The following is a 12,864-nucleotide window of genomic DNA, read 5'->3' on the forward strand; positions in this document are numbered from 1 at the left end:
TCCCTGACAGGGATTCAAGGTGGCTTATAGATAAAGCAGGTCTGTAATGGATCTTAGGACTGTGTCCTGTTGTTTGATTCTGCTTTTAAAATGCAGTAATAACTATGTTGAATATGAGCAGTGACAAGTTGTGCACCCCAACTTACTGCAATGATTTGTCTGGGGTTTGCAAAACAAATGGGGCAGGAGAATTCATCATGTGTCTTTGTGGGATTCCAAAATAACCATGTACTGTCAGTAGAACTCCACTTTATTTTATGTAGAAGAAAGAGAGATGGGACAATAGTAGAGATGAGGGGCATCACAAGACCAAAACATTACAATATATAGCTAATTTACAGGTGCATGCATATGATTTTTTTTATCACTTAGTGATTCAGCAGCCAAATGCATAAACTGCCAGATCTAAAAAGTGATGTGTTTTGAATGATGTTAGTGGGTAATATGGAACCTCTGTCTGTGATACATGCTTTTATGTATTCATGCTTAATGAAGTACTTGACAGGGGCAAACCCTGAAATCTTCCTTAAGTGTGGCTTGCACATGGAGTACAATCACCTGTAAATTAGTAGTTGCTACAGACCTTATGGCCGAAATCTTGCAGTGACTATATTGAATTCTTCCTTTGCAGTTTACAGCTGTTAGCTCTGCAGAAGCCATGGACTGGGTGGATCAGATCCAATTCCTGCTTAAGGGTGAGTAGCTTAAGAGGGAACAAATCCATATGATATAGGTGAGTGTGATTCCCACCTATAAAACTTGAGACTTGTTGACTTGCAGCTGAGGGCATGTACTGCTGTCATTGAAAAACACTGTGTTTTGAGGGAATATGAACTGATAGGAAGTTCTATCTGTAGTGGTTGCTGGCCCATTCACACATGCAAGACGTCAGAGGAAGACCTGCCTCCTGTGATGTTCCAGTGTAGCAATGCAGTCTCCAAAGTTGTATATTTTTCAACTGATGAGCATATATTTATGAGCCTAACTGTTATTTAGACTATGTCAATTAATTAGACAGGAATTGACTACAAAGGGCCAAACAGTGTATAAACTCCAGACTTCCAATCACCCTCCTTCTGTATTATTTACCAGAATCTTAGCTTTTGTGCCTGTGCTTTTCTGTTGATTTCTTACCCTCACGCAGAAAATCACATAAGCATAGTGGTAAGATTGTCTAAAAAGCTCACAAAACAAAAGGCAATCTTTAATTTAAAGAAGATCCCAAAGTAACGTTTCTGAAACCTTTAATATTGTTTTGAAAGGGAGAAGGCAACAGTTCTTCTACTCATTTAATTGCTAATATTCACATTTGTGTCCTCCTTTCCTGGCAAAAAGCAGTTTCCATCAAGGTTATCCCATTTTATCCTTGCAGCAAATCTGTCAGCTGGATTAGGAAGAGAGATGGTGATTGGCCCAACTCTACCTGACCACTTCCGTGGTCATGTGACAATTCGAACATCTTCTAGGTTGAAGTCCAATGCTTTATAAATCCTGGGGAGTTCAGAGGCATGCACACACAGTGACACACTGAAAGAACATTTGACACAAGTTACATGGGCTTGCCCCATCTCTACTGCCTATGCATGGGGTGGCCACACTGCCACCTACTGTCCATATTTTAGGCCAGTACATAGGCTTGCCACGTATAACAATGTATGTAATAATAATAATAATAATAATAATAAATTTTATTTATATCCCGCCCTCCCCAGCCGAAGCCGGGCTCAGGGCGGCTAACAACAATAAAACAGTACAAAAGTACAACATAAACAACATTCTAAAATCATTCATTATAAAAATTAATTAAATAAAGCTCTTCCACAAAAGTGGGGAAACTGGCCCAGTCAGAGTTGCCCCCTTTGTGTGGAGAATCTCTACTCTACATGCACTCCATTGTTTGCTTATAGAGCCCCTTTAGACAACTAAATGTATGGATAAAATAGGTGTGTGTGCACTTCATGCATCACCAGGAAGCAGGGCTAGCCCCTGGGACCTCACAACACCTTCACACATTATTTTCTTCTATTTCCTCCATTAAACCACACTTGAAATTTACTAACCTTCCTGACAGGATCCTAGGTCATGTACGATGCGCAACCCAGATATGATAGTTCCTGTCTAGAGGTCCTACAATCTAGATAAAAATGGGGGAGGGCGGGGTGACTTGGTGAAGAGGTGCAAACAACATGGGGCTAGGGCCATTTCAGGTTTTGCTGAGGAAGTGTGTAGTGTGTAACACGGGACTTGAGGAAAGTTTGACAAAGAAGGGGAATATTCTCCCAGTCCTTTCCCCAGAAGCTATGAGAAATGGACTGGGAGAAGAAGCTATCTTGTTCTAAAGGCACCTACTGAAAATCACTGGCTGGTTACCCCTTAACACCCTTTAACTACAATGCCATGCTCACAATGGGAATGTTGAACAAGGAAACATTTTCCACCTTCTCTATCCTTGTTTGTGAGCGAAATGTGGGTCTTAATCCACATCAGTGTTTATATGGATATAAAACTAGGGGCTGCTAGTTCTTTCATTTTAATTAACTCAAAATTCATGTGTGTGATCTCATAGATGTTACGTAAAACAAAGTGAAAGTGTCCTGAGACTCAAATCCAAAGGATGCCTTCTTCTCCCCATCCCCTTTTGATGTTGTTGTCTATAAGGTGTTAGTGCTATTTGCTATTCCATATTTATTTATTTATTTATTGTTGCTTGTTTTGTGTGCCAGGATAATCTCCTAATAATGAACTGTGTGTGCATGTATGTATGTATGTATGTGTGATGGGTTAATTAAAAATTAAACTCACACTTGCTTTGCTGAAGCCACTTTCTGAGTTGCAAAGGATGTGTGCTCTCAAAGCACCCTCTTCTGGTCAGTGTGTGAAAGCAGTATTGATACTGGGGGATTTTTTTAAAGATGCTATGACTAACATTTTGTCAGCTTACATAAACTCATGAAGGTAGGAGTCACCAGAAAGCTGTCCCCTCTCAACTCCAAGGATAAATAATCTGCAAATCGTATCTGCCCACACATTCCAATTAGCCAAAATAATTCAGACAACAATAGGGGAGGAAGAAAGAGCAAATCACAGCAAGCAACCTGCTAAGCAGAGATCTCCAGAAAAGAAATGGCCCAAGAAGTATTGTCGTTTGAGGAGAGAAGCTCCAATACCACAGACTAGCTTGGTATAGTTGGAGAGGAGGGCACAAGATCCCCCCCCCCCCGAACATCTTTCTCCAATTGATTTGACCTCTGATCAATTGAAAGTGATGGTAAAGATGTTTGTTTTATTTTGTTCCAGGGTTCACTAGGCAATGGATGGGGAAATTGTGGCTCTCCAGATGTTGTTGGATTCCAGCTCCCATCAGCCCCAACCAAAATAGTCAGTTGTCATAGATAATGGGAGCTGGAATCCAACAACATCTGGAAAGCCAGAAGTTCCTCATCCCTGAACTAAGCAAATTGATCCTGTTCTGGAGCATATAAAGTAGTAATCACAAAAGAAAACTAATGCCTATGGTCATATGTACAATACTTCTCATTCACCTCTGATAAACCTCAGCCAGCTAGCACCACACCTCTGCTGACTAGTGTTAGGACTTTCAGGCTATATAGGGTGTGCTACTTTTTACAGCTTTAAACCTACCACCTCTCATTCTAGAAAAGCAGTGATGATACTCCCAGTTTCAATGTATAGGTTCACCCAACTGCTCTTATAGGGTAAAGAGGTTCCCACCCTGTCCCCTAGTGTGTGCGCAAACAGAAACTAACTTGATACTAATAAAGCCATGTTGCTGTGAACCGCTATGGGGGAAACTGCTGGGAAACACACATACTTCACTTTGCTGTTGTTGTTGTTATGGCAGAGATTAAGCTAGTGGAGAAACTGGGGCTTTAATGTTCAGGGTTTTTTGTTCTGGTTTTGTTTTTAAATTTGCCTGTTTCAATACTCTTTAAATGCTTTGTCAGCCTCCCTGAGTTTCAGACACTAGGATATTGTGGGATGGGGAGGGATACAGTCAAACCATGCTTCACTGAGACAAGAGCTGTACTTTCCAGGTCCAGATCTAACTGTCTTCATGGAAGCTTCATGGAAGAGGATAACTCAGGCATATTCAGAGCATTCTTGTTATGGCACCTGTTAGCTCAAATTAAGGGCAGAAGTTGGTTCTTCCGTCACTCGGGACACGTGACAAATTTAATAATCAGTCTTAACAAACCTCCATCAACATTCGCTCAGACCACATCTTGCCAGCTGAAAATAATACTGTTTACCCTAAGGAACACCAGCATCTAATTGTGCTGTCCATTTCCCTTTTTCTCTTTATTTTCCTCTTCCTTTGTGTGTCATGTATTTTCCTTCGTATCTTCTTCGCCCAGATATTAAGTCCTCAGTTATCCCCTGTGAGGAAGTCGAGGACGACGACAACAATATCAAAGAAGAGGCCTATGATGACATAGACAGTTTTGATTCCCCCAATGTGACACATCATCAGGATACCTCTTTGGATATGGAGGAAGATGAGGATGACAGACAGAGCGATGACTGCATTTATGAAGTTCTTCCAGGTTAGCAGGCTTTCCTTCATATAAAGCTGCTTTGTATGGCAACTCAAACCATTGGTCCATCTATCTGAGGCTGTGTGCACACCACAGTGTTAATGTGTATGTGTGCCGCACATTAGCGCCTTCGGTTGAACTCTTTCTCAATGCTCCCCATCCATAGTGGTGGGCAGTGCTTGATGTGATGTATTCCCACTATGTATTTTTGTCCCCCCCTCCCCACTTGCCAATTAGTACTTCTTCACACACCCGAGTTCCGGAAACCTAAAGGCCATTTTAGGCATATGGGCAGGTATTTGTTTACCTATGCGTGCAACCATAAAAATAAAAAAATAGACTCAAGTTTTCTGATATACCAGACTTGCACAAAACAATTGGGTTGTGGTTTTTTTAAGCATGTGTTACACACAGCCTCACTGGCAGCCCACTTAGTAGCACCAGGGCTAATGAAAATAAAGAATCGATGGGTGATAGGTGGCACCCAGGACAGTATCATTGCACGCTTCAAAAACAACAACAACCCACACTTTGCCCTTCAGTATATCCACAGTTGGGTAACAGGCAATTTTACGTTGCGTTTTTTCCTTACTGCATTATCCACAGATCAGAAAAGTTTGAATTAAATTGGGGCGGGGCGGGGCTTTGGAGTGTCAGCTGCCACTTGGATGAGGACAGTGTTGTGTGAACAACACCAGAAAACATGCACCCCTGAGATGCATTGGTTAGAGGATGAGCCTAAAGAGCTGGGCTGAGGGCCTAGGGAGGGAAGGATTCATACACATACCCAGTATTGCCCATTCTTACAGACTTCCAGAAAACAGGCTTGGACCTGTGCTTTCTAGACACAGGACAAGGGGAAGTGGGGATGAGCCCAAAGTGCTCATGCGATCTGTAACAATCTCTTCCTGCCCTTGTATTTCAGAGTACAGTGGTACCTCTGGTTAAGAACCTAATTTGTTCTGGAGGTCCGTTCTTAACCTGAAACTGTTCTTAACCTTAAGCACCACTTTAGCTAATGGGGCCTCCTGCTGCCACTGCGCTGCCACTGCGCTGCCACTGCACGATTTCTGTTCTCATCCTGAAGCAAAGTTCTTAACCCGAGGTAATATTTCTGGGTTAGCGGAGTCAGTAACCTGAAGCGTATGTAACCTGAAGCATATGTAACCTGAGGTACCACTGTACAAGAGTGCCCATTTGTCTAGAGTTCTTTTGTCTAGAACATAACTTCTGCCTAGAATACATTACTATGCAGATGAATTCCCATGTCAGTTTGCAAGTGAAAGCCAGTAGAACAGGTAGAATCAGGGGCGCCGACTTGTACCCCACATTGAGGGGGCCCATCGTCATGTGATATATCTCACCAGCGTGAGCGCTTGCCCGGCAGCGGCAGGGGATGCGAATCACCCTCTGCGCATCCTGCCAAGCATGCAAATGCTTGCCTGGTGGTGGCAGGTATGGCAGCCCCCTCAATATTGGGAGGGCTTGGCCCCCTCCCCACAAATATTGAGGGGGCTGAAGCCCCTTCCGCCACTACAGTTGGCACCCCTGGTTAGAATAGAAAACTCAACAATTTGCCTCAATTAACCAGAAAATATTAGTTTACCTGGGAAGAAAGAATAGCAAAATCTGGAAATTTCACATATTCTGCACTCATCACACAGTGCTTTTCTAAGTGCTGTGAAAACTGCAACTCCTGCTCCCACCAGACCACCCAAACCACCATGAGCAGGGATCAGCCACCATGGGCACATTGGTAACAAGTACCTGGTTTGGATTCTATCTGCTCAGCTCTCCAATTTCTTGAGATACATGTTCTGCTTTCTCTACCTTTTGCAGACCCTCCTACTTTTGTGTCATATGCAGCACACAAGTAGCGGGCAGCAAATTAATCAGAGCTGTAGTTGAGGAACCGGCATGGACTCTGTTCATTTTGTTTTTGTCATTTCATAAGGGGAAGGCAGGTTCCTTACCGTGCAGATTCAGTTACTTTTGAGGCCTGGCTGTGGAGATTAGATTTAAGAGCAGGAGTGTGGGATGGTAGAATTGAACTGTTGTGTTTGTTTGAAATCTGAGATTAATGGGATGATGAATTTTGTGTCACAATACCAAATACTATGCTTGCACAGAAAACCTGTGGACTCAAAAAATAAACAGCTTTGGATGTCAAACATCCCTTTGAGTTCAATCTGGGACTTACCATTACAAAAAGGGCAATACTTATCTTTTATTTTATTTACAAATTTACAAGCAGGATTCATTGGAAATATTAGACACCTACAAAGGGAGCAAAACTACTAATCCTGCATCACATTAGCAAACAAAGCAACATCCTAAACATCTGCAACTCCCCAGCTGATTCCAGTCCAGCTAGAGACCTGCGGGTATAGGGCAGTATACAAATTTAATAAATAATAATAATAAACAGAGAGCACTTTGTTTCTCTCTAGGTTGCAACCTTACAAATTGTTTATTTACCCCTCCTACTAGCTCTGGATGGGCATTGTATTCTAAAGGCAGGGGAGAGAGATTACCAGGCTATTAAGAAAAACATCCCTGGTCATTAAAAAACATTAGCCACCTTTTGTCAAGCCCCTGATTACCCATTAGTCTGTCAGGTGAAACCATAGTGATAGGGCCCATTCATGCTAATCAAGACAGCAAAACTCATAACACCATTTGATGTGAATAGTATATCCATTCACCCTTCTGTTCAGGTGTGGATGGCCAATCTGGGAAAACAGCCTAGCTTTTCACATTGCCTTTCCATTGTGCGTAATGTACACAGAGCAGAGCAGCAGATCTGCTCTACCAATCTGGCTTTTGCTACCTTCATGCAACAAAATCAGCATACGAGTCTCTGCAGATGGTCACCGAGAACAGTGGATCTACTATAATTGCTTGTGTACAGCAGGATCCCATTGGAGGTTGCATATTTTCAGCAGCTCTTTACATTTGAAACATTCCTACAGCACACAGAAGCTGACTGCTGGATCAGAATGAAATTTTGATGCTTCATTTCATTGCAGCCTTGTTTTTCTGTCAGACATGACTAAACGACTAAACAACGACGAAAGAGAGAGAGTGAACAGTGTTCAAACAGTTGAAATAGCCACATTTTTTCTATACAAATACACTAGAATGCACAATCCTTGTGTGCCCACAACTGTATTACAGAAAGGTACCCACAGAGCAAACTGCTGCAAATGACTTAAATAAGAGGCCAAAATTAAAAACAAAAGGGCCTGACATGAAGGGAAATTTCTTCTTGACTTTAAATATATTGATCACTCAGACCCTGAGTGAGCAAAACCCATCCAGCAAGATCCCTGACAAAGACTGAGGTGGGGCATGGGGGGATCAACTCCACCCAGCATCCTGTTCCTAGTTCTAGACCATTCCTGGAATAGGAGGAAGTCCCCAAGGTTATGCAGGAGAAAAAGATTAATGTTTCTCTGCTGGCAAGAGTGTCCCTGGATGGTGCAGCGTGTCTTTTCCTTGCTACTGGGGTCATTACAGTCAGCCTCCATACACAGTGACCTTCTGGTTGGAAAGCTTGAGTTGCAGATAAGTTTGAGTCCTGGCATTTCCTCTGCATGCAAACTGATCCCTCCCCAGATTGCAGAGGAAATCCTGTCAAGAGAATTGATAATGAGTGGCAAGCTTTCACATTGACATGGATGGAATGGGATACAAATCCAACCCAAAGATAGTTGTGCACAGCAAAGCATTATGTTCTGAATGAAGGTTGTATAGTGGCATTTGCGCTCTGAGAATTGGATGAGAAGGCAACTTCATCATCTGATCTTTTATCCTGTTCCCACTAGGGCTGAGCGATAACTGGTTTTCAATATCGCGATATATCACCAGCTAAATGTTGTGATATATTGATATATCACAATATCTGAAATAAGGAAAGAACTACACAGGCGAATAGGACAATGTCCTGGCAACTGCTACTACTACTTGCAGGCTGCCACTGCTACTGCCACCAGCTCCCGTCACCACCATGAGGCCTCACAAGTTGCCACTGCTTGTGCCGCCACTGCCAGGCCTTGCAGGCTGCTGCTGCTACTGCTGTCCCCTCCCACTGCCTTCATAAGGACTTGCAGGCCACCATGATTGTGCCGCCACTGCCAGGCCTTGCAGGTTGTCACCACTACTACCGACATGTACCATGGTTATGGCAAGCTGTTTCAGCCACTGCTGCTTCTGCCTCCTAGCAGGCCTGCTGATGGTCTGGCAGTCCCAGATTATTTGTATTCACTATGACTCATTGCTGTAGTTTGGATTGACCTAAATACCACCATTTGGTAGCCAAGCCCAAAAGCAAAAGTCCTGTTGGGATGCATTTTGGCTTGCCTGGTGATGAAACTGAGTGTGTGATGATTGATAATATTGTCATTTATCTGTTTTAGACCCCTAGCAATTGCAAGGACATTGTCCTGTTCACCTCTGTATAGTTCCAGCCTTACTTCAGACATTGTGGTAGATTGCAATGTTTAGCTGGTGATATTGTGAGGTTTAGCTGCTGATAACATTGCTGTGTTTAGCTGGTGATTTATCGCGATGTTGAAAACCAGATATTGCTTAGTCCTTACACACATTGTGATTTGTGATATATTGCCAGCTCAAATATTATGAAACATTATCACAATGTGAACTTTAAACCAGTTTTGGACAATATATTGATATATTGCCCAGCCGTAGTTCCCACCTATCTAAACACAGTCCCATCACTGTAGCTCACTGGCAAGGCTATGACTTATCAGAGGACAAGATTCATGGGCAAGACTGCTGAATCAGCTACATCACTAGAGCTTGAACAAAGGAGTAGGCAATAAAATAGATACACCAGCAATATTGTGGCTGATACCGTGGCACATATACCTGGTCCTTGTGGCCCCAACCTTCCTGGAGTCTTAGTTGGTGTGGGAAGTACTTCCATGCAAATATCTTCATGAGGAAGCAGGACTAGGATGAGGCAGTTCCATGGGAGCATGAGGCCTATGGGATAAGCAGGCAGCATCAGGTCCAAGGCAAGAACAGGATGTTGAACAGCTCCAGGTGGGGGAGCCCTCCTGGTTGGCATGGATCGTGTTCACATTGTCGCCTTAGAGAACATTGAACTTGTGCTTTTTTGATGTGTTTCACAGTTCTGGTTGCAGCTGTGTGTACACACCAGGGAATATTAAAAGGGCGGAAATATTTTAATTTATGCAAAGGTGTTCATACCTTGACTAGAGAAAAATTAGGAACAGCTTAAGGTCTTCAATCATTTTGAAGCTGGTTTTAGAATCAACATATCAACCAGTAGTATCTTAGAACAAAGGAAAGGATATTATGCATTTTGGATAATGTTGTGTGAACACAGAGTAAAAACCAAGCACTGGAAACACAAGGAGTGCACAGTAAATAGGAGTGTGAACACAGCCATAGTTGCCTCCTGAGACAGCTATAGAAATTGTTTTCTGTGCAGAGAGCTAGAACCAACTGAAACCTTATGTAGGTTGACAAGACCCAAAGTATGGAATGCTCCACCTCGCTGGAGGGACTGGCCAGCTGGTTAAAGTGCCCTCACCTTATTTTGTAGTCTTTACCTTTTGTGAGGAAGAGGAGAGAGAGATACTGCAGGGGTCTCATGAGTCAAAGAATGGTAACAGAGCTGTGTCTTCCAACTGGAAGGGCCCCAAATTACATTTGGATGGTTCTCCCTTGAGCACACAGTCTGAATGTCATTCTCATCAGAGTCCTTCATTGAGTAATGCAAGGTCTGTGGGTCATAATACCCTGTTCTGCAGTGAGAGCTCTTTGCATTATGGTGGCAGCTTCTAGCTGGATCCTTTGGGGTCCCTATTCTTTGGGTTGTGGAAATGACTTTGGGATGTTCTGTACTAAAAGGAATAGTGTAGGCATAAATGTTTCCCTGTCTTCAACTTGTTCTGTGGATTGGCCTTCCTCAAAGCAGTTCTTGAGTTGATTTCATGATGCAAGAGGTCTGGTTATCCTTTCTGATTCCGACACTAGGCGGTGATAGTTGCACCTTTGCAGGAATACAAGGTATTGCAGCGTATAAGGTACGGGTAGAGAAAGATTGCCAAATACAGAGCTATTAGCAGCTGCATGTGTTTTAGTAGCTTTGCGCTAATACTGATGCAAAATGGTCCACTTAGGCATGCGCTGAAGTTAGAGTGGGAGAGATCAGTCTGCTTGTATTCAATGCCCATTTTCAAGTGTTCTGTCATAAAATGTTAATTCAGTCAGTTTTGTCCTTTTTCTACGTTAAACTATTATTATAAAAAATTGCATAAGAATTTGCATTTATATACATATTTAAATATCTTCACAAAATATGCATTTCTATTTTATTTCCAAATCCATGTTTTAAGCACAGTTTTTGAGGTGAGAAAGTGTATTTGGAGAATTTTGTACTTCAAAATTTAGAGTAGTGCGAAAAGTAATTTGTTCTGATTTACACATTAGTCCAGGAGGATGCAGATCAGGCCAGATCACACCAGAATTCCTTGCTCTCCTGCTCTCTCTCTCTCTCTCTCTCTCTCTCTCTGCACAACTCTCTCTTCAACTAGAGTTGAAGCTCTGCTGGAGGCTGGAGGAAGCACAGGAAAGTGGCTGCTGCTGCTGTGCTACCTCCAACATCAGCTGTTAGGTGAGGAGGCTGAGCAGCCTAAGCAAAGCCCTGCTGTGCCCTCAGGTCTCTATGGGGCTTCCTCTGCCCTCACTGACATCCTCTTCAGGCTCCAGGGAAGGTCTCCCCATGAGCCACAAGGACTCCAGCCCTCTGCTGCCATTTTTTGGTATGAGTCTGTCTGTCTGTTTATTTCCCGGAACTGCATGTAAGTAGAACATGCTTAAGTGGGGGAAGATGTGCGCCTGTACTATATCAAACAGTCTCAGCATTTGTTAGATTAGGGCAAAAGAGTGTCACCATATAATTTCTAAAATGAGAGGAAGACAAGGCACTCTGAACCTGCCTCAAGGCAGTGACTTCCTTGTTGCCTCACATAGTTTCGAGAAGTGGCACAGATCTAGGTCTGGAAAACCCCCAATAGTGACTTGGCAGGGGGAGATTCTCTGTTTCTTCCCCCCAGCATCCTGTCCACCTCCATCTTCAAGTTCAATGATTCTGAAAGCTTCTGAAGCCAAGTCTCTGTGTAGCTTGCAGCTAGACATTCAAGCCATTTTCCCCCAAGTCTCCCACCGATGTAGTGGAGCAGGCCTGCAATAGGGGCAGATCCTCCAAGGAGCTGTGTTTTAATGTTGCAATTTGATTCAATTTTCCACTCTATAAAATTACCCATCATTGTTCGTTGCCTCCTAACAGACACCTTCACTCTTAATTTAACAATCCTATCGAATTCTGCCTCGGAAATTGGAAAAATTTATCACCTGTGAAATTTTATTTTTCCTTGGTTGTATCTGTTTTTGTAGAACTTCATTAGCGACGATGACTTGCTGAGGAAATTATCTTTCTCTCTCTCTGTCTCTCTCCTTCCTCTATCCCAGTCTCACTTCCTTTCATTCTTAAAAAAAGAATGAAAGAAACACTCAACCACAACTGAGATTTTTATTTCCATAATAAAAAAGAACAACAACAGCCCATACTTCACACAGACAGACAGAAAAAAAAGAAACAAACAAAACCTCTGCTGAATTTTCACAATTGCCACATTGGTTCAGATCAGTAGTTTATTCTGCACAATTTCCTATCCCCTGATGGTGTGGTATTTTAGTTACCCAAAGGAAATTCACAAGAAGGGCATGGTGGTAATTTCCAGGACCTTGTGTTGGTGTTCTGCACCTGGTAATTCAGGAATGGGGAACCTATGGTCCTCCAAATGCTGTTGAACTATAATTTCCATCACCCCTGAGCATTAGTCATGCTGCTTGGGATTTGGAGATCCATAGGTTCCCTATTCCTGAATGTCATTGTGCTGTCATTGTGGCATTCTAGCCATCACTGCGCCTTGATTGGCTGCTTTGGTACACGGAATATACAGGGATGTTGTTGGTGGCTGCCCACTTTTCAATCACCTGACAACACAGGATGCCCAGTAGGGATCCCGGCCCAGCTATAGCTGCAAACAGTGCCAAATGCAAACAGGCACACTTGCAAAGATGCAATCTACTTTCAGTAGACATTGGATTCTCTTGGGAGCTCCTGAGTAGATCCAACCTCAGCAGCATGGCTTACATTTGATGCCAAATTTAAACAGCACCAAATGCAAGCTGTATTTGGAAAGGATCAGTTGCAAGTGAAAGCTCCCCATTGTTTCTTTGTGGCTGCGGA

At 42.9% G+C, this 12,864-nt stretch overlaps 1 protein-coding gene and 1 long non-coding RNA gene across 12 annotated transcripts in view; one reads left to right on the plus strand and one right to left on the minus strand.

The window, feature by feature from the left end:
* SKAP1 (src kinase associated phosphoprotein 1) overlaps positions 1-12,864 on the plus strand; it is a 354,748-nt gene that overhangs the window by 255,129 nt on the left and 86,755 nt on the right. For all 11 annotated transcript variants that reach the window (XM_081166710.1, XM_081166709.1, XM_081166706.1 and 8 more), the window contains 2 exons: positions 632-695; positions 4,377-4,565. In XM_081166710.1, coding sequence (XP_081022836.1) covers positions 632-695; positions 4,377-4,565 — 253 coding nt within the window. The remainder of the gene's footprint in view (positions 1-631; positions 696-4,376; positions 4,566-12,864) is intronic.
* LOC308571436 lies at positions 9,445-12,440 on the minus strand. Its single transcript, XR_014001431.1, has 3 exons — positions 12,312-12,440; positions 11,964-12,097; positions 9,445-9,563 (listed from the first exon to the last, which is right to left on the minus strand). It is a non-coding gene; the product is annotated as an uncharacterized lncRNA (long non-coding RNA).

Source organism: Podarcis bocagei (genome assembly GCF_964188305.1).
Source record: "Podarcis bocagei genome assembly, chromosome: 13".
Lineage (NCBI taxonomy): Eukaryota > Metazoa > Chordata > Lepidosauria > Squamata > Lacertidae > Podarcis > Podarcis bocagei.